At 44.0% G+C, this 22,254-nt stretch overlaps 1 protein-coding gene across 2 annotated transcripts; it reads right to left on the reverse strand.

The window, feature by feature from the left end:
* Window positions 1-650: 650 nt before the first annotated feature.
* YWHAB (tyrosine 3-monooxygenase/tryptophan 5-monooxygenase activation protein beta) lies at window positions 651-22,121 on the reverse strand. 2 transcript variants are annotated; one of them, XM_045053573.1, is made up of 6 exons: window positions 21,919-22,121; window positions 7,253-7,555; window positions 4,952-5,075; window positions 3,901-4,064; window positions 2,955-3,050; window positions 651-2,657 (listed from the first exon to the last, which is right to left on the reverse strand). In XM_045053573.1, exons 2-6 carry the CDS (start codon window positions 7,544-7,546, stop codon window positions 2,601-2,603), a joined length of 735 nt encoding a protein of 244 aa, XP_044909508.1. In that variant the 5' UTR covers window positions 7,547-7,555; window positions 21,919-22,121; the 3' UTR covers window positions 651-2,600. The 2 variants fall into 2 exon arrangements, with proteins under 2 accessions (XP_044909508.1, XP_019682013.1); XM_019826454.3 differs by lacking the exon at window positions 21,919-22,121 and adding an exon at window positions 10,668-10,898.
* Window positions 22,122-22,254: the final 133 nt, after the last annotated feature.

Here is a 22,254-nt window from a genome sequence, read left to right on the forward strand (position 1 = left end):
CCTCTCACAGCGACTCTCCCGTCCTCTACTATAACAAAGCAGGCAGGTTCCCACGGCCCTGAGGGTGGTTGCCACAGATGGGAGTTCTGGAACTAGTCTGGTTGGGCAGCACATGGTAGCAAGCCAGCCCCAAACCCATTCTCACCTTGGGCTGAAATACACTCTACCCTGATGTTTTTCCCCCTCTCCTTGTGGGAGTGTGCAAGTTTTTGCAAAGGGGGCAGACGCCATAAGGAAACAGGGTTGCAGGCTACCATGAACCATGAACAGTGACAGGGATTCGCAGAACCCTGGAAATGACCAAGCCTTGTGCAACCATCTCTCACAGGGTTTAAAAAAGGGGGTGGGGGTGGGGGGGAACGTGTGTGTCTTGAATGGGATGCAAAATAAATGTAGATAACAAATCCCAGAAGCTAAAAAAGACACGGTTTGTTGTGGAAGGTGGAGAGGTGGCACAGAATGGGTGGAAAATGGTTGTTAATTAATGCTAATTTCTTCCCTTTTACAACACCTTGACTTGGGGTTCTAACTGGGATGAAATAAGGATGTTTCCTACTTCTCAAGAAAGAATTGAGCCAAAAATAGTGTGATCAGAAGAGGTAGCTAGTTCTGGTAGTGAGAGAGATGGCGCCATAGATCAATTCACAGGCAACTGATAAAATTTTTTATTTCACTTTTGAATTTTTACACTTTTCCTGATTATTCCATGTAAGGTGGAAACTAGAACTGTTGAAAAGACATACACAAATCTAGTACATCGGTAACCGGGGATTTTTCTTTTTTTGCTATACTATTTTCACAACCACAGGTGTGCTTGCTCGGCAATATAACCGTCACAGAAGCAAACGTGAGGCAGAATACTGGTGAGGAAACACAAAGCAAGAAAGAGCTACCAGATATACAGACAGGCTCGTTCCACATTCACTACTGCATTTTCAAGCGCCAAGTATTAACTGCACATTTTTGTTCAGCTAGAAGGGGCGGGGGGGGGGGGCAGGGATTTTTTTTTTGTTTTTTGGTTTTTTTTCCTTTTTTTTTTCCTTTTGGTTTGTTTTAAATCAGTGCATGAATGTTTCTTTTCTCATTTCAGCAGATGGACAAACAGGTGGACACTACGGCTACGTGGAATGTTCAAGGGAGAGGGGGGAACTGTGAGACTGGTAGGCCTGGCTATTCTGGACTCTCCCCACTGCGGCGTTCATGCAACTTCCCTGCATCATAGGGTCTTGTTCAAACAGGTCTGTGAACTTGGCTGGAGGAGGCACACTTGGGAGATCTGGTGACAGGTACTAACAAGCATTGTCAGGGCTGGCTGCAATACAGGGAGAAATCATGGATATTTAAAAATACTTTTTTCGTTCAGGTTTCCGCATGACTGAAGAGCAACAAGCGTGCTGAGAGCTGGAGGAAGCCAGAGCTGTGTGCTGGGAGCTCTTCTCAGAAACTCTTTGAAGCGCCGCCTGCTGACCAAAGTGCTCAACAACTCTGCTCACTCCCTGCAGGCCCCCATCCCTGCCCAGATGGGATTACATACGATGATGAACGGAAGACAACGGCAGAATTCAAAAAGAAAACGGTGTCAGGAAGCAGGACAGAAACTTAAAGAGGGAAAAGAATACCAAAGTCAACAGTCAAAAGGGACAGTGGGAAGAATGTTTCGATTTCAAAATTTAGAAGCCGGGAGCTAGGAAGCACCTGAAGATTGAGTACCTCTCAAGTGAGAGGCAATCTCTGCAGAACATTACTCTTAAAGGTATCACCCAGGAAACAGAGGCGGCCTTTTTGATAGGCTGCACACACAGCTTTTTGCTCCTCTAGCTCCTGGTTATAAGGAAAACGGATTCCACCACGGGAGCATAAGACAAATCAGTATGACGGCTGTAGGAAGGGGGTGTTAGCCACACGTCACACAACACGTGTTCCAGGAGCACTGGACCTTTTCACGGGGTCAAAACCCAATTATCTGCCACAAAGAGTTTCCATCTCAGGCTTCGAGTTTACTCAGAGGAAGACACTGTGGACGTCTCCAGTCACGGACTTTTGACTGGCAACAGCCCGGACTGGCCAAGCGCCTGTAATCCCCAAAACACAGGCAGAACTACTCTGAGTTGCTGTCACAATTGAATGTCACAGGACAGGTGTCTCACTCCGTGCCCCAGCGTCACAATATAATCTCTATAACTTTCTGTACAACTTTACAATGGAACTGTAGTTCAGGGACTAGTTGGATATCAGATTAAACTTTCCAAAAAGTTACACATAATTCAGGTCTATTTTTTTCTACCAGTAAGAGGTCTGCTAAGTTACAAAACCCCATAATCACAGTGTTCAGTTAAAAAAAAAAAAAAAATTCAACACACAGTAATCCTGTCAATGTTAATCAAAATAAAAACTTCAGAATGCCGTGGCATTTATGTGACCAATCGGAGTTTTAGATACAAACGCCAGCTGTTTATCCCATGGACCATTTTGCTAGGCTGAGGCTGTGAAAAATTAAAAGTCGACGTACGACTCCTTTTTTTTTTTCTTTTTATCGCACAAAAGGGATATATGTGGAGGGTACAGAGTGACATTGAACAGATCACGAAGCACAACAGACATTAGTTCTCTCCCTCCCCAGCATCTCCTTCATCTCCCTGGTTTTCCGACGTCCACAGCTGAAAAGAGAAAAACAGAGCTCGAATCAAAATAGGGCTACTCAAATTTACTCAGCGAGGTAGGCCCAGTCTGTGTCAGCTTATCTTCCATCTTCACTGCTTAAAATTCTTCCTGTATTATTGAAGACAGGGAGACTGCAAAGGTCAAAACTTCAGCAGTCATTTCTAACCAATTTAACAATTTTAATACTTTTAACTGTACTTACAGGGTACAGATCCCCTTGAGTCTTGGGCAATAGTGAGTAGAACAAGATTATACACCCTCCAGAAACAGCTGCACAAACCAGCAATACTTACAGTGAGATTGTCCCTAAGCAACTGCATGATCAGGGTGCTGTCTTTGTAAGACTCTTCATTCAGTGTATCCAATTCAGCAATTGCTTCATCAAATGCCTAAAACAAAGAGCCTTTAGCAAAGCTGTCACAGGTTCTCTGGAGCTAGTTTAGCCCCATTTTTTTCTGTTAACAACAAGTGAATACAATTTCTTCTCCAGTACCGTACTTTGGGGGAACTGAGGCTATTACGACCTTGTTTGCTAGCTGTTTCAGCAAACAGATAATGCATGTTCATAAAGCACCAACGAACAATGACAAAAAAGTCCTAGCTGAGAACTTCACTGTATGTGAGAAGATAGCAGGTGTTACTGTCAACCCAGCACAAATTCACATAACTTTTTAACTGCCAAAGATATTTCCAGTAACCCTTTTCTTCTTTCTTTACTAAAACTCCAAAGGTCTGGATACAGGGAATAAAGTGAGAACGGAAGTTCACACCACTAAATCTGATTCAATTAAGTGCCAGACCTTAGAGAAGTCATTTCATACAACTTTTCCGGATTAAAAAATTCTTAAATAACAGCGTGCATGTTCAAAGACTAAAAAATATGCAGAAAAGGCAGCTGAGTTACCAACAGAAGATAGGAGGTAACCCAGCACACAAAGAAAACCTGGTCTGATTTCTTTCTTTGTTTTACGTAGTAGTAACTTCAAATCTTGGTATGAGAAGTATAATACCTAACAGCGCCTACAGAGCCCAGAGCTTGACAAGAAATAACACACTACCTTCCTCCTGAATTTTCTTAAATTCAGGTAATAAAAACAAATTCTTAAAAAACAAGCACAAAACCAAAACCAACCAAACACGCGCGCGCGCGCACACACACACACACACACACACACACACACACACACACACACACACACAGTTTTCCTGTGATCAGAAAGCAGAGAAGGTCATTCTCACCGTTTTTGCCAGGCTGCAAGCCTTTTCAGGAGAGTTCAGAATCTCATAGTAGAAGACTGAGAAATTCAGTGCCAGGCCAAGTCGAATTGGGTGTGTAGGCTGCATTTCTTTCTTACTAATTTCAAATGCTTCCTGGTAAGCCTGCTGGGAGTTCGACACAGTGGCTATAAGAAAGATAAGAACATTAAAGGGGAGGTTCTTTCCCAGGTGCATCGCACACTGGACCACCATCTAGTTATTTTACCACACTGGGCGTGGCTGAGGAACCATCAAATGAGGGGTGTCTCCGCCATTTGATTAACAACCATTCGTTAAATGTATACTCTCAGCCAAGTACTACATGACATGCTTTGGGAGAAAATGAGAACAATTAGGACAAAGTCTCCTAAAGCAGTTAAGAAATACAGAAATAACCTTTAACAAGACAGAACACGGGAAACAATACGCTCTAGCGGAAGAATCATGGACTTTGGAGTCAACAGACCCAAACTCGAATTCCAACTCCTATTCACTAGATGTGGGGTTTGGAGCACGTGAAAACTTCCATGAGCCCTGGTTTCCTTATCAGAAAAACGAACAGATTCCCACCGCAACTCCTAGAGTTTTGTAAGGAATAAACGAGATTCTAGAATCCTTGGCACGTAGCAGGCACTTAAATAAAAGCACAGCTGTAGTTATCACCGTCACGAACACGCGTATGTGATGAAAGAAATGCATCACTATTTACTGTAGCGGTTCTAGGCTACCAGATACTTCAAAGTTTCAATAACGAGCCTTTTTTTTTTTTTTTTTTTTTAAAGAAAAGGATCTCTTTAAACACACTAGTGCGCCACACTTTTCATGCCCTGTTTTCCCCTTAGATACATTCTGATTTGTCACTCCCCATGACCCTGCTAATCACAGGTCAGCACAGTGCTGTGGTCTTCAAAATGTTCAGTACTGTGACAATAGTGTCTATGAGGAACAAAGCAAAAACGGTTTTAAAATTCTTATGAAGGAAGACTGGCTCCGCTACTGGTCAAATTTCTAAGGAGAAAAAAAAGTTACTTACTTTGTTTATTGTCTCCAGATGCCACCTCAGAAAGATATCTAAAATAATCTCCTTTCATTTTCAAGTAGAACACCTTACTTTCTGGTTGCGTAGCATTGGGAATAAGATATTTGTCCAACAGCTCCTAAAAAATGATTCACATTCTGTTAAGAATCTGGAAATATTAGTTAGAAGATGTTATAACTATGTTTGAGGTTCAAAACACATACTACCACTTCTAAATAATATTTTTGAAGATTTAAAAAAACATAATTTCCATCCAAAGCTTTTAAGTGGTTTTTAGCCCAGGTCATAACAGCAGATGCCTGTGTCCTTCTGTTAAAAATCACTCTGACCATCCACAAGGGGTTGATTAAAATATAGCCACACAATGGAATGCTACGTAAGGCCTTAAAAATGACGATGCAGAACCACACTGATAACATGGTAAGGTTCTCAAAACAAGTCAGTGGAAAAAAAAAAGAAAAAAGGATTATAAATACCACATGAATCCTATTTGAATATTAAAATATGTATGTGCACACGCAAATATGGAAGGGAAAACTCTTGAGGGATATTTATCAAGATGTTAATAATGGTTCTCTATGTGACAGGATTAGAAATGATTTTTACTCTCTTATTTATACTCTTCTGCCTGGCTCCCCCCACCCCTTTTAAAAACAATGAACTTGTATTACTTCTGTAATTAAAAAAAAAAAAAATCTTTACCTTTTGGGAGGAAAAAGGCGGTAATAGAGCAAAAGTGCCAAAAACTAAGTTGAAAATCAATCGGACCCGGGTAGAAATCCCTGCTCTGCCACTTACTATCTGTGACCCTGTATTTAAGCACCTGTGCCTTAGTTTTCCCGGCTATACAATGGGGAAGCATAATAGCCATCTTCTAGGATAATTATGAGGATAAATGAGCTAGTGTATATGAAGCGCTTAACACGTTGCCTGGCACGTAGTAAGCACTCAAAAAGTAGCTAATACTATTATTAATAATAAATTCCTTTAAACATTTATGCTTACAACAAAAGCAGTTCTGAAGGAGTCCAAGCTTCGTATACAGAGCAATATTTTCGAAGAGTTGTTTTAGAATGTGGCATCCTGAAAAACTGGTTAAGAGGCAGTAAGTACCATGCTTTTCTTCACATTCTTTCAGATGCTCTTAAAAGCTGGTCTACATTTCAGGAATTATGGAACTTTCTTGCCCTTGGAATGCATGCCATACTTCATCTGAATACCAGATGTACCTAACATTCAGGAATTAGTGCACCATTAACAAACCCCCAAATTACGAACAGGCAACAAATTTAGCCATGACACTCTTACACCATGAGTCTCATAAGAAGGGCAGCTCAATGCAAAAGCTTAGTTGTAAGGGAATTTAGTCAATCAGAGTGAGAAGCTGCAAGGGGCAGTCGTCATTTTAATACTCTCTGCAGACAGACAGGGTGTGACTCCTTATGGGTTAGGGAGGAGGAGTACTGCCTGATGGCTGACAAGCTTTGTACTGGTTTTCAAAAGAAAGGTGTCATGGGCAGTAATTCGGAGAGGCAGCCAGCAGGGGAGGAGGTAGATCCACAAGTGTGAATTCCTTTTCCCTTCAAAGCAGCCCTCACCGTTCATTTTTACCTGATTTCACCTGGAAGAAAAAGAAAGTTCCCAGTGGGCTCAGGATGTGAGGGAAAGACAATATGATCATGACTTGCTCTAGGATACGCACCCCTCCCATCCAACCCCAGACTGTGGTCAGAGTGAAACAGTTCAGAATCAATCACTTGACCAAGGCTTATCTAAAACCCAGGAGAGGACAATCCCCAACCGCATCTGATCTGGCTTCGGAACGCAGGCCAAACTGACGGGCGCGGCTAACTTTCAGGCCTTTACACCGTGCAGACGCGACTGGGAGAGGGGGAAAGGGAGCTCAGCTTCTTGCTCCGTCTCCCCTGCTGGAGAGGACATCACCACTCAGCCTGACATACAGAACAGCCTATCTGTGGCTGCACCTACCTGGCATCCTGCCTATCTGGACGCGGTTTCTAAAGAAAAGATGGAGGGATGCTGACTCAGTGTTCCTGTTTATCACAGGTCTTTTTGAGGGGAGGGGAAAACACCCCATTTGTGATGAGCAACCTCTGATCAAATAAGAGGTGAGAGAAATCACATCATACGCTCACAAATTAGGTGCAACCGGTTTGCAGCTTTCCAGTACATTCCAACACCTCTCTCTCAGAAGTCGTTTGAGAGTTTGTATTCGCACATTAAATCGATACTGTCTGGAAATCACTATCTGCAACAGAAGCACTGGCCTCTTACCAGAACGTCATTGCAGATGTCCTGCAGTTCGGCCTCTATCTTCTCCCGGTACTCTTTGCCCATCTGCTGCTTCTTCTCGTTCCTCTCTGTCTTCTGCTCGATGCTGGAGATGACGCGCCAGGAAGAGCGGCGGGCGCCCACCACGTTCTTGTAGGCCACGGAGAGCAGGTTTCTCTCCTCATTGGAGAGTTCGTGCCCCTGCTCCGTGACCGCCTTCATGGCCGCAGCCATATCGTCGTAGCGCTCGGCCTGCTCAGCAAGTTTGGCTTTCTGTACCAGCTCACTCTTATCCATGGTCGTTCCCTAGAACAGGAGCAAGAGAGAAAAAAGAGAGGGAGCAAGTGTCAGGGTTCAGGGCCCAGGAAATGCAACGTAAATCTTCTTCCAACCGTGTGGTGAGAATCATACCTAGATACGAAACGTGTGCTTCCAAAAGCCCTCGGCAATGCTGAATATGAGCACTTACAGGGTTAAGAACTTTGCTAAGTTTTCTAGGGTGTTTTTTTTTTTTTTTTTTTACCAAGAGTAGATATGTTCACAACAATCCCTTTCCCCTTTTTGAGGTGAAGAAATGGAGGTTCGGAGAAGGCTCTGGGCAACCCTGCTGAGAGACCCCTGGAGACTCGTCTGTCTCCACGTGTCCTGTCTGCCTTCCCAGCACATGAAGGCTGCTGTACCAACTATTTCTTTAGAGGCTTATGCTAAACACACATCCTTAACTTCTTTCCAGAACTGTCTGGTTTTGACCAGTATGACTTTTTCCCCATAGTATAGAGAAAAACACCTTACGTGTGATGAAGTGTGATGATTGCTTCCATTAATTTTAAAGCAAAGCTAGAGCTTTAAATGTTACATTTGGTAGTGCCCATCAAGAGCCGGCACCTAAAAATAGGAGCCATTGTTACCGGATCTTCTGCACTTTGCTAACTTTGTTACAAGGACACATTGTAGACAAGAGCATAAACCAAAGGCAGGCAGATTCAGCTCTCTCCAGCACCGGCTCTGCTACTTACAAGTGGAATATGACCTTGGTCACATCACTTAACCTCTGAGAGCTTCAATTTCCTTACTGGAAAGTAAGAACATTACCTACTCTCTGTGGCGCTGCCGTGAGGAACAAATAACCTGATCTATGTGAAGGTGCTTTGAGAAGTTTAGAGCATTACAAACAAGCATCAGGCACTAATTTCGTATATGGCATAGGTTGTAAGAGGAATGCATTCAAGATGCACAGCAACAGAACTTCAAACCATAACTGAGTTCATTTAAAAAAATTTTTTGAGGGGCGCCTGGGTGGCTCAGTCGGGTAAGTAAGTGTCTGACTTTGGCCTAGGTCATGATCGTGCTGTTTCCAAGTTCACGCCCCGCATCGGGCTCTGTGCTGACAGCTCAGAGCCTGGAGCCTGCTTCAGATTTTGTGTCTCCCTCTCTCTCTGCCCTTCTCCCGTTCAGCGCGCGCGCTCTCTCTAAAGTAAACAAACATTAAAAAAAAATTAAAAAAAAAAATTTGGAGTAGTCACTTTCAGTGACCTCAGCTTATCAAACCTTTTAGACACCCATCAGTTAATATGCCTCAAATTATTCACCTCACCTTAGTCAATTCCTCACAATAATCACTATTTACAGAGAATTCAGTTTTTGGATAATATGTAGCTAAAAAATTTTGTTAAACAAAACGAACCAAAAGTTTGTTTTACGTACTGTTAGTTTAAATTTTGATATGTCCCTCTGTGCCACGGTGCACAAATATACTATTATCTTAGGTACAAAAAGGGAAAATACTACTTTAAATAATAGTAGGAATATCAGTATCTGTTTAAAGTTTACTTATTTTGAGAGAGCATGGGGGAGGGGCAGAGAGAGAGAGAGAGAGAGAGAGAGAGAGAGAGAGAGAGAGAATGAATGAATGAATCCCAAACAGGCTCCACAAACTGAGATCATGACCTGAGCCAATATCAAGAGTCAGACGCCCAACCAACTGAGCCACTCAGGCACTCCGGAGTTATCAGTATTTTTAAAACAAATTCTTTCAGGGGTGACTGGCTGGCTCAGTCAGACTCTTTCTTGATCTTGGGGTTGTGAGTTCGAGCCCCATGCTGGGTGTAGAGATTATTTAAAAATAAAATCTTTAAAAGATAGAACAGAAAACCCAAATTCTTTCATTCTATATACACAGCATCACAATTTAAGACTCTGAAAATGACTAATAATTTTAAAATAGCAAAGGAAGTACAACCTCTCCTCACAACATGGTTTTGCCTCAAGTATTTCTGCATTTTTAAGCGAGAAATTCTACAGACAGGGCCCTATCACATGAAAATGTGTTATTAGATGGAGCATAAGATAAGATACGCCCCAAACCTAGACAACTCCGACAGATTTGGTTCTCTAAGTTCAGAACTACTATTTTCCTTCCCACTGCCTATGATCTAAGTCATACTCAGAGCCTCGTCCTACATAAGGCTTGCTAATTCTAAGCTCACACTCCGTGAAGCAAGTCTCACCTGATCTGCCCGACATCTTCACCCACGTCACTAGAGGGAGACTGTAACAGAGATAATAACCCTCATGAAACATTCCATTTGCTCTCCTACATTTTCCGGCAGTCCCCAGGGGCACAGCGTCAGTTCTAATCAAACAGTGGCAATGATGCTGTTTCCAGGTGACAACTGAAAGCCTGTATGTCATCGGAGAGGCTCTCTTCTTATACAGCAGCCACCTAGAAGGCCGTGTGCTCTAGACGCTGTGCAGTGCCGGAAGCCTGAGTCCCCGAGTGACTGTGTCGTGCAGGGACTCCTACAGGCTGGCCCTGGACTGGAAGTATGGTCACTGGGTGAAGTCATGGAGATGCTGGTGCTGTTGGCTGCCACAACACAGCCTAGTCTACTCTGATCAAAGTCCATCAAAAGGACGCCACCCTTCGTGTTCAAATTACACACTTACTCACTATGTCTAATCTTCTTGACCACAAAGTCGTTCAGACTTTCAGACAGCAAATAATCTTACACACTTACTCACTATGTCTAATCTTCTTGACCACAAAGTCGTTCAGACTTTCAGACAGCAAATAATCCTATCTTCGCTGTTCCTCAAAGTGAGAAACATTCTGAGAGAAGCTAACTGTCAATAACTTCAGAAACGTTCCAGTTTGCGGATGAATTCCAAGTTAGCGATCACTTAGTGGCCCACTCTGAAGTTCATCGAACAGCACCTGTGCAACTCCACCAGGAAAGATTCCAATTAATAAAGTACTGGCCCAAAGCCAATTCAGAGCCAAGCCATCACATGCGGGATTATAAAAGAGTAGTAGAGGAACACAAAGGATCAACACTGCCCCAAAGATGCCACGAAACTCTTTGGCCTTGCCAGCCCCCCACTTAAGCTCCCCTCCCAAACAGTAAAAGTTGAATCCTACCTCTCTGAAGAATCCTGACTGCTCCCTGGGAGCTCCCAAAGGTACATGCCCTATTTCTCAAAATCAAATACGGGCTGTTTCGGGGCCAAGTATTTCAAGCTTCTTCAGAAGCTGCAAGAGCTTCTTGGACATTGAGAGCCATCACGATATGTTAAGACTGAATACACGTCTTCAAAAATGTACCCGTCTGTTTAAAAAACTTCAATTTCATACACACACAGGCACACGACAACTACAACAAACAAAATCCACAGCCAAGTGTCCTGATGCCTACTGCTTACATAACTTTTGACTTATATAACACGGATTTTGAAGCAGCTAGACCAATTTCAACAGGAAATGGGTTACACAACACCCAGCAGTTTGGAGGAAGGCAGGAGACGAGAGAGATCTGGAACAGTTCCTAGTTCTGCATCTGCAATAAGCCTCCCTTCCAGTCTCCCCAGACCCACGGCCTTTAGTCTCCTGTTACCTTCAGCCCTCTTGGTGTCTTAAAGAACAGACCCATTCTTAAAACTCTGACTGAGTCACTTCCTGCTCAAAATTCTTTAAAGTTCCCTCCCGCCAATAGTAGTCGGATTCACTCCCGTCATTGAAGATTTTCCAGCCTATCTTTCCAGCCTTTTGCCAAAACGTGCCCTCCACACAATTTGTGCTTCTGCCAAAATGGTTTTCCTGGGAGTCTGCTTTTCGGTCTCCATGTCTTTGCTCACGAAGCCACTCCCTCTGCCTGGAACGTCCTTTCCCATCTACTGAGCATACAGAATTCTTCAGAGAGTGGCCCGAGTGCCATCTCACCATGAAGTCTTTCTGAAACTACCACGCTGGAGATGTCGAACATGATAGCCACCGGCCACATGTAGCTATGTCACATGTGGAAACCATGGTATTTTGGATATGTGGAGTTAAGTTTTTAAAAGAACTATTAAAATAGGCGCACCTGGGTGGTTCAGTCAGTTAAGTGCTGCACTCTTGATTTCAGCTCAGGTCATCATACCAGGGTCACAGGATCAAGTCCCGACTCGGGTTCCACGCTGGGCGTGGTGCCGGCTTAAGAGTCTCTGTCTCCCTCTGCCCCCCTCCTCTGTTCACACTCTTTCTCCAACGAACAAAAAAAAAATTAAAAATAACAAAAAAATAAAAAATTATTGAAGTAAATCTCACATGCTTTTTGCTTTTTTAATGTAGCCACCAAAAAATTTTTAACACGTGAGGATTGTATTCTATTTCTACTGGAGAGCGCTGCTCCAAGCTGAAAATATTCTCAACAAAGCATTTCATCTATCTCTCTCTTCACGACTTATCACATTTCTTCAGTACTAAAATGATACGTATTTATCTCTAAGTCCCTCACCACACCATAAACTCTTCAGGGCAGATCTCCCACAGCACCTTGCATCCGATCCGCATCAACTGGCATCTGCTGCATGAACAGATCCCCACACGAAGGAATAATAAAACTGCAAATGTGGCAGTTTTCCCTCCGCTCAGATAATTCAAAACACCAAGTACCTATTCTTCACAAGCACATTAAATCCTCATAATGTGTGTACCTCATTCCTTGTACGCCTGCATCCTCCTCCAAAATTACTCTGCCAGAGGCATGCATGGCACAGGGAATATCGTTAGTGGTACTGTAACAGCGTTGGACGGTGACCGGTGGCAGCTACGCTCAGGTGAGCACAGCATTAACGTGACTTGTCGAGTCACTATCTTGTTCACCTGAAACTAGTGTACCACAGCCAGTCAACTGTACTTCAACAGAAAAAAAGAAAAAAACCAAAGTAACTCTTAGTCCCGCCCCCACCCTCACTCAGTCACCCTCAACGACTCTTCTGGCAGCTCCACCAAGTCTGAACTCTGCCCGGCCTTCGAAGTCCTTTGTCGACGTGGCTCTTCCGTACCGGTCCGGCTTTCTCACTGGCCACTCTCCAACATGGATCTTTCTCTCCGGCTGGAGAAGACCCTCGAATACCCTACACGTGTCAGGCTCAAACACCCCTGAAAGGGCTTTTTTAGTTCCTCGGTCTAGAATGCTCTCCTCTGTACTTCCTGCCTATGCAAACCCTATCCATCCACCTGGCTAGAAAGCCTTCCATGGCTACCCCAGCCCCTGCTGATGGACCAGCCTGTGAACCCAAATGTACCTGTAGCCTATGACACAGTCCAGGGCCTACATTCCATATGTTTTCTGGTACACACGATGAGCAGGGTCCCTTCACCAACAGTCCCACGTGTTACGTCCTCACAGGAAAGCTCCCCATTGGTTTCTCACTTAATGCCTAACGCTGTGCCAAGCACAAAACTAATGCTCAAATAAGTATCTGTCAACTTTTCTCAACAAATCAGTACCGGGAGAGCAGAAAGAGCAGGGTAGCTGTACGTGGTTATGGCAGAAAGGCAACAGGACCAGGTGTAAGAGCGGGATGTGCTACTACAAAGCCCCGTGAGCTTGTTCGATCTCAGCCTTCCAATCTGTGCACTGGAGACATGACATCTAGCTCACAAGAGGTGCTGTGATGAGGTGGTGCAGGGAATTAAAGGAAATCTTTTTCTGAAAAGAAATGCATAGTGTGAAACCAATGGAAGCACTATTATTCCTCTAACATTACCTACACATCCCCGTGTCGGCCCACAGACGTGAGCTCGGTTTTTTATTTATTTACTTAACATTCAACCCAGGAGAAGGAGAGCAAGTCTAGAGTCTTCTTGTATAGGAAGTGAGTATGTTACAATGTTAACATTCCTAGATAAGACTCCAGCCTTCAACAGCCTCAAAGTGGACACACATGTTAACCATAACACCTTCGCTCATTAGTTCCTAATTGAATTTTCTTGAGTTGAGTGCCAAGAAGTGACGGTTTATAATCAGGACCTACTTTTCTTCTGAGACTCTCAACCAATGTCCTACCGAGAGAAACATCAGCAAGAGGTCCTTTATTTGCCTCCCCGAAACCTTAAAAGGCTGTGGTCTCACCATCCAGCCTGGCACTGACCGCTCAAAGACGCCAGAGCAAACCTGTTAGAGGCCGCAACACATCAAACCAGGCAGAGTACCAGCAGACTTCCTTGTGCTGGGCGCCAATCAGGAATGCCGACACGGAGATGCCTCAGAATGGTTCTCAAGCACAGCCATATGATGATGATGGGTGTCTATCTCTGCTAAGCCACTGGATGAGGTCCTGTAAACACTTTAGAGGACTGGAAGCATTTGCCGATTAAATCAGCAATGCTTAGTGAAAAACTGGAAACAAGCTAAATCTCCAAGAGCAGAGCGGTTAAGAAGATGGATAGTTGGTACGAGACTACAGGCCTGTTAAAAGAAGGGAATTAATGTCACTTATCTATTAAAGAGATACATATAATCGGAAGAGGAAGAAAAAGAGGCACAAAAGTATTTCGTTTTTGTAAAATACCGCTAAGTGATATTATGAAGAATAATTCTGAGGGTGCCCATGAAATAACAGGATTTCCTTCAAATACATGAAACATCAAATCTGACAGTAAATGCTGAAATGAAAGTATCTACGAACCAACCACGGCCCTCTATCTCAAAATTCTTTGCCTAGAGGATTTCTTTTAGCCAGGTTCAGAATACTGAGAGGCCATTTCGCAGTAGCCTGAAGCAGATATCCAAGCACAGGAAGGAAAAAAATAAAAATAAAAATGACTACCCAGTGCTAATCCATATTAAAAAAAGAAAAGCAGCCTTGCAAAGGAAGAAAAGAACTGAAAATGACCTTGTGAAATGTGGCCTTCAGCTATATCTAACTTTCAGTTATGTTTTGTCTTCAAGGAAAAGGACATGCTCAATTCTAAAATACTGAGCTTTGGGGCACCTGGGTGGCAAAGTCGGTTGAGCGTCCGACTTTGGCTCAGGTCATGATCTCGCGGTCTGTGAGTTCGAGCCCCGCGTCGGGCTCTGTGCTGACAGCTCAGAGCCTGGAGCCTGTTTCAGATTCTATGTCTTCCTCTCTCTCTCTGCCCCTCCCCTGCTCATGCTCTGTGTGTGTGTGTCTCTCTGTCAAAAATAAATAAACATTAAAAAAATTTTCTTTTTAAATAATACTGAGCTTTAACGGAGCTAAATAATTTGCTAGAAATTTAAAATAAGGATGCCATGGTCTATCATGTGTCTAATTATGAAACACACGGGAATGGAATCTGTTTCTAGGAAAGCCCCACATACAACAAATCTGGGCTTCAAAAAGAGAAATTTGGCGACGTTTAAAGTAACTTCTCTGAGCCTCAGTTTCCTCAAATGTTAAAAGGAGACATTAGTTGCTATCAAATAAGATGATGTGCAAAAAAAGGGCTAGTAGGTGCCCAGTCGGAGTAAAGGAAAGAAAGTAGACACATTCTTACCCTTAAGCTACTTCACAAAAACGTAGCGCATATAATTCAGTGTGTGTTGAAATCACTGCAAATGAAAAAAACTCTTTTTGAGTATGAACTCTTTTCTTGGAACTCACTGACAGGAGCACCTTAAAAATCTAGACTCCCAAGTTTCCACGGGGTAGGAAGGGATCGTAAATTCTGACTAGCGTTCAGCCGCACCATTCCGGACAGAGCATCCACAGCACCATAAGGCCAAAGGTACAGTTCTGGAGTCACTCCGCTGAAGGAAAAACAGATGCCAAGCTACAAGCAGGAAGGAGTGAGAAAGTCAATGGGCCCTGGTGGTCAGGGGGTGCTACCCAGAAAAAGTGAAGTACTCCTAGCTCTTAAAGAAAACTACTCGCTGAAAAACACCCACTCTAAACATGTCCGTGTGCCATTCAACACACAAAATTCAGTCATGTCACCAACTTAATTCCGTCCGAACATTTGCAGGCTCTCTGTCAGAAAATGAAACAGCATGTCCGAAATACAAAATCATTAGCGCTGATGTCCAGCAAACACAGAATTGTGGAGGAAAACTTCTATTTCAAAATCTCTTCCCTCTTCCGCATCAGTTATTGAATATTGTTGTTAATTATGTCCAATTAGCCAAAACTAAAACAATGGAGGCATTAAGTGATACCCAAGGTCACACAATGTGAACCCAGCAGACAGGACAACAAATTGATATCTTGGCTTTAAAGGATCAATCCCAAAAGACAATATGCTGATTCTGATCCATAAACACAGCTCAACTGGTCAATCTTGTGAATAGGGTTCAAAAGCTTTGAGCCCACCTACATAATGGAGTGACTCAGCCCAACTACCAGTACCACACCCCAACTCTATAGGTTACCTGACCTCTGTGAGTCTGTTTTCTCATGCATAAAACAGGCAAATCTACACAATAGGGTTTTTGTAAGAAGTAAACCAGTTCATGATGCAAAATACTTAACAGTCTCTACGCACTGTAAACACTCAAACAGGAGCCACACAAAAATCTAACCAACATGGTCAGCCAGGGAAGGGACACTTAACTACACACCTCATTTTTGCTTTTAATGTTTATTAGAGAGAGAAAGAGAGACAGGGTGCGCGCACAAGCAGGGGAGGGGCAGAGACAGAATCCGAAGCAGGCTCTAGGCTCTGTCAGCACAGAGCCTGACTAGGGGCTCAAACTCAGGAGCTGTGAGATCATGACCTGAGAGGAAGTCAAAGTCGGAGGCTCAACTGACTGAGCTACCCAGGCGCCCCCACACCCCATTTCTTTTAAATCCAAATGGATTTATTTAAAGACTTTTAAAAGAAAGACACATGTTAATTTACCTATGCTTATTTCTAAAGTAGCACTTAGCATAGTTTACCCTAAATGTCTTTGTTGACTCCCACACTGGACTGGGAGTTTAAGGCAGGAATCCAGACTTTATCTCTGGGCACCCAACTTGTGGCATAATGCCTGCCATGCTGAGTAGGACTGTTTCATCACTTGATGCACCTTTTTTTTTTTTGAAGTTTATTTATTTACTTTGAGAGAGAGGGGGAGAGAGGGGGAGAGAGAGGGAGGGAGGGAGGGGGAGAGAGAGAGGGGGAGAGAAAGAGAGGGAGAGAGAGAGGGAGAGAGAGAGGGGGGGGGAGAGAGAGAGAGAGAGAGAGGGAGAGAGAGAGAGAGAGAGAGAGAACACAAGTATGAGTGGGGAAGGGGCAGAGAGAGAGGGAATCCCAAGCAGGCTCTGTGCTGTCAGCATGTAGCCTGACACCAGGCTCAATCACACGACTTCGAGATCATGACCGGAGCCAAAAGCAAGAGTGGGCCACTTGACCGAGTGGGCCACCTAGGCGCCACTCGATGCACTTTTTTAAAAGAAGTGCACAAGGCTGTTACTTCCTATGTGGACAGAGATAAGTAGACCACATCTGACCTAGAAAATACAGACTATATTTACACTCTGCCTTAGTCTACTTTTTGAATAGAGCCACCTTAGCTCCAATCAGAAGACAACACTATACTTTTTGACTAATGTTTCTCAGCTACTAATTTTTGAATTACTTTTTAATGTTTATTTTTGGGAGAGAGAGAGAGAGAGAGAGAGAGAGAGAGAGAGAAGGAGGGAAGGAGGGAGAGGGAGAGAGACAAAGCATGAGTCGGGGAGGAACAGAAAGGGAGACACAGAATCCAAAGCAGGCTCCAGGCTCTGAGCTGTCAGCACAGAGCCCGATGCCGGGCTCGAACCCACGAACTGCGAGATCATGACCTGAGCCAAAGTCAGACACTTAATGGACTGAGCCATCCAGGCACCCCCCAATTTTTATCTTTATAGATTCAAACTGAGTTTCAACAAGCCCTTAGAATATTTTCTGTCCATCTCCTCTTTTCAGAAGCCCATGCCAGTTGATTGTTGATTTAATAAATAACAAAAATACCCATCATTTATGGTTTACCTAAATGTGTAAAGCACTAGGCCTTTATTATCAACTCATTTAATCCTAAGTATTCTATGAGGTAGGTGCCACTGTCCCCTTTCACAGATGCTAGGAGTAACCTGCCCACGGTCACACAGGTATTAGCCGCCACATGGTCTTTCCTCTATGTGGCGCTACCTCCTAACGCTCAACTAGGATTCCCAGTGCTTACTTAAGGAAAAGATAAAATGGACAACTTTTCAAAAAACATACAAAGTCATTACAGTGAGATTGCAGAATCGGCCTTACGTTAATTCATCTAGCTTTAAAAATCGAAATAAAATTAAGGAGTTAAAAATAGCATATGCCAAAAACTCAAGAGACTGTCAAATAAGCTTTGAGGTCTGTGGGCAAATAGAACAATGGCCAGGATTCACATCTACTTTATTGTTACCTCTGTCCCGGTCAAGGCCATTCAGAAATAACTTTTACTGTTGGGTCTCTCAGGTTAAACAATGAAATAAAACTAACAGGAAAAAAACTTACATAAGAGAGAACTGGCCAGATTATTTAAAAAAAAAAAAAAAAATGTTGTCTCACTAACTTACTGTTGGGAATGACTTGTTCTCTTGAGGCCATCAATCAATCTCATCTCATTATTAAGTACATATTAGAAACACAACTATGCCTGTATTAGAAGATCTTTTAGCCCAGAAAGCAGTAAGCTTTTTTACTTGGCTTTTAGCACACATATCCCAAAATAGAAAGTACTTTAGTCTATTTTTCCTCCCTAAGTATTCCCCTTAGAAAAATTCCCTTAGAATCCAGCTCCAACTGTAAAGTTTCTCCCTCATGACATACAGAGGACTACCACAACCAGATTCCTGTAGAGACCAAGATGGTTGTAATGCTCAGAAGGTGCTTTTAAAAAACAAATTTCTCGCCCCCTTGCTAGTGTGAACTGCCACCTCTCCTACAAAAATGCAGGAACCAAGGGGTGTAAAGCCCCTTTACAAGTAAATCTTAGTTAAGTCTGGGGTATCCTTATTTCAAGGACAGCTGCCTAATGTGATGCCACTGAAAGAATAGGTAGCCTAACAGGAAATTATAATTTTCTCTCTACTTACGTAGATTTATTTTCTCATCTCTTCCTCCCCAACAAAATATGGAAAGTATCAAAATCTACAAAAAAAAGTAGTATGATAAGCCAGAATCAGTGATGACAGTCCTGACCACATCCCATTAGGTAAAGAACCTAGGATTAGATAAATCAGTGTGCCGCAAAGTAACCTTTTCCTAATATGAAGCAAATGCTAGAAACACTGGGGTCTTCACAAGCTTGCTTCCTGATGCACACCAGCAGTCTCATCCCTACAGGTCAGAATGAATACGGTCCCTCCAATGTATCACATGATATTCATCCTCAAAAATAGCTAAAATTCCTGCCCAAACACATTTACTGTAATAGGATATGTGTAAAGAAACGTTACGAACTAAACGGTGCTCACACAAAACATGTTCTACCATTAGCAGACACCTGTTATTAGAGCCAAAGTGCCTGGGTTTGATTTCTGGCTGCAGCACTTACTTACCTTGTGCTGTGTATGGGTCTAAGTATATACACCCCTGGGAAAATTATCTAACTTTTCTATGCCTCAATTTCCTTATCTGTAAAATGGGGCTAATTGTACTTACCTGTTGTTGTTGTTATGAAGACTTGGTTAACATGTGTAAGGTGCTTAGAACAAAGCTTGCCACACAGTAGGCAGTGTAAGTGATTACTATTATTATAGACTAATTACCTGATGCTACCTCATCAGCTGATGAATAAATTACAAATGGACGGGTTCTTTTTTAAGTTTATTTGAGAGAGAGCTCACGTGCCAGCAAGCAGGAGAGGGGCAGAGAGAGAGGGAAAGGGAATCTTAGGCAGGCTCCAGGCTGTCAGAGCAGAGCATGAATCAGGGCTCAAACTCACGAACTGGGAGATTGTGACCTGAGTCAAAATCAAGAGTCAGACGCTTAACCAACTGAGCCATCCAAGTGCCCCACAAATGGATGGATTCTTGTGTCTATGCTATGTAGCATTTATGCTTTGTCTAGTCTCTATATATGTATATTCACAGATATAGTCAACTAACATTTATTAAACACCTACTATACCCCATATGCTTATTTTAATTATTGAGTTTGTCACAACACAACAAAGACTATATTACCATTCGTATTGTACAGATGCAAATAGAAAGAAAAAAAAACAGAAAGACTGGAGATGCTATACACAAAATAAAGTTCTACAATAATATATTGATTTTTGAAAAGCAACAGGTATATAAAGCAGGGATGGGTCTCATGAGAATGCAGCTGAAGAAAAAAGAAAGCTATTAACAGTGGACTCTGTGATTTAAAAAAAAAAAAACCAAAACCAAAAGCTTATATTTAACAGTTTACAGTTTGTAAAAAAGGCCTCAGGACAACTCTGGAGATAGAGAAGCTAAGAACCAGAGATTAAGTAACATGCTAAAGATCCCACAGCTAGAAACTGCTATAGGCAAGACCTGAACCAAATTTATCTGACTCCAAGTCCAGTGCTCTTTGTTTCTATATCCACAGCCAATTGGGCAAAAGTCACTTTTTGCAGTGGCTCAAGCCTCTGGAGACTGTGCCTCCGGAACTAGCATCATGGGAATTTGCTCCGCCTGGTTTTATGGAGGCTGCCTTCCTGATCTATAGAGCTCCAATTCTAAAATGGCTTCAACATAACACAAGCACTGCATGATGGGAAATGTACAGAAGATTATAGGGTAGGAGCCATACTCCAGGAGCTGACAGTCCAGAAACATTTGCTCCTGATGAATGAGGATATTCAATCTAAAAACCAGGTGTGTGGTCTAGTCCAAATTACCTCATTTCCCATAAAGACTTCATCTGTAAGATGGGTGAATGGTTTCTTATCTCACTGAAGAGAGTCTAGGAAAATAATTCAGTAGTTGCTATGAATTATTAGCGTTCCATTTGGAAGACCACACCTAAAATTCTAAGTAGGGTTCAGTAAAAACTGACACGTTTTACCCTCACCATTCTGTATGCTGCTAGGGAAAAAGATCCAAGAAAAATGAGGGCTCAGACAACTGAGATATTCCTGAGAAATGGGGTACGTTGGGAGCAGTCAAGAAAAGCACTACTAATCAAGCACTATTTATACACATAAATTTCCAAAGAGAAAATGCAAAAAGCCGAGTAGCTGTGTGTCCAGTTCTATAAACTGCCTATGTGTGTGGTTTCAGATGAACAATTGAGACACAGTGAGAAATTCAGACAATTTTCATGTTCTTGAAAGTGCTTCATCTTTCTGCTTTGGATCCTGTGGCCTTTTGTATGTTCATAACATCATCTTGCCAAATTCCGTCTCCCACACAGGACAAGTAAAATCAGAGTCTGATGCTACCTAGCCTTACCAAAGAAAAAGGGAGTGAAGCCAAGGACAAGAGACATGCATTTTTACAGAAACGCTGGCAAATTACCAATACTGCCACCTTTGAAAACCCCATTACATGCAGTTCTCCATTTGCAACAAAGATGTACTCAATCCTCTAAAGATAAGGGGCCCAAATCAATCCCACCCCTTCCCCATCACCAGGGAGGGCACCAGGCAAATTTCAGCCCTAAAAACGTGCTAACACACAGTATGGGTAAATGTTGGGTGAGGACACAAAAGACTTTGGCATTAAATGACGGTAAATACCGTGGGAAAACACTCCCGATTTTCAGTCTCTGATATTTTTTTCCCGGGCATCAGGCCTGACTCAGTAACCGGTTCCAACAAATGCATTTTCTTGGTTCAAACCTCAACCCTGTGCTTCTCAGGGAATCTCGGGTTCTGCTAGGCTCCCAAGCCAGCGAACGATGAAGAAATGGCTTTACTGCAAAGTGGGAGGGGGTTTCCCCTTTGCTCTCTCCCAAGGTTAAACCCCTTACCCACCCAGGAGAGTCAATACAGGCCCTGGGCCTCGAAAACTCGCCCGTATTGGGTTAAATTTTAATTTTTGGAAACCAGAAAGCAAGGAACAGGGTTAATAGGGCTTAAAGAGTCGGTTTTCGCCAAGGAGCAGGGAGGGGTCGCGCAGGGATCGAAGCTGGGGAGGGGGGGAATGGAGGGTCGGGGGTCCGCGGGTCGACGTCCCTCTGGGTCCCGTTCGGAGCCGCACCCCGCCCGCAGGGCAGGGCCGCAGGCGGCGAGGGCTGCCCAGGCCTTTCCGAGAGCGATGGGGCTCGGCCCCGGAAACAGGGAGGGGCCGCGGCCAGGCCGGGCCTGCGCCGCAGGCGGCCTCGCGGGGCCGGGGAAGCCGCGCGCCAACACCTCCCGGGGTCCACCCGCGAGTCCGCCCGCGTCGCCACGGCAGCCGGCGCCTGGGAAAAGCTTCGTGCTTGGGCCCCCAGGGGCCCCGGGCGGACCCCGCACCGCACTCACCGGGGGAGGACAACAGGGAGCAAAGGTGATTGCGGGCGAAGCTCCGAGCGCGGGTCACCGCTTCCTTCCCAAGCCCACTCCTCAGGCAGCAGCGGCGGCGGCTGCAAAGGCGGCGGCGGTGGCGGCGGCGGCGGCGGCAGCAGCTACCCCGGCTCCGGAATCGGCGGCGGCGGTGGCGGCAGCTCCACTTCCGCTCCGGTCACCACTTCCGCTCCGGCCCGAGCCCCGCCCCGCCCCTGCGCCGGCTCCTCATTGGGCGAGCGGGCCACGGGGTTGCCCCGGCCGCCCGAGAGGGGCGCTGACGGAGGGAGGAGAAGGGGAGAGGAGACCCGGACG

This window comes from Felis catus, chromosome A3, assembly GCF_018350175.1.
Source record: "Felis catus isolate Fca126 chromosome A3, F.catus_Fca126_mat1.0, whole genome shotgun sequence".
Lineage (NCBI taxonomy): Eukaryota > Metazoa > Chordata > Mammalia > Carnivora > Felidae > Felis > Felis catus.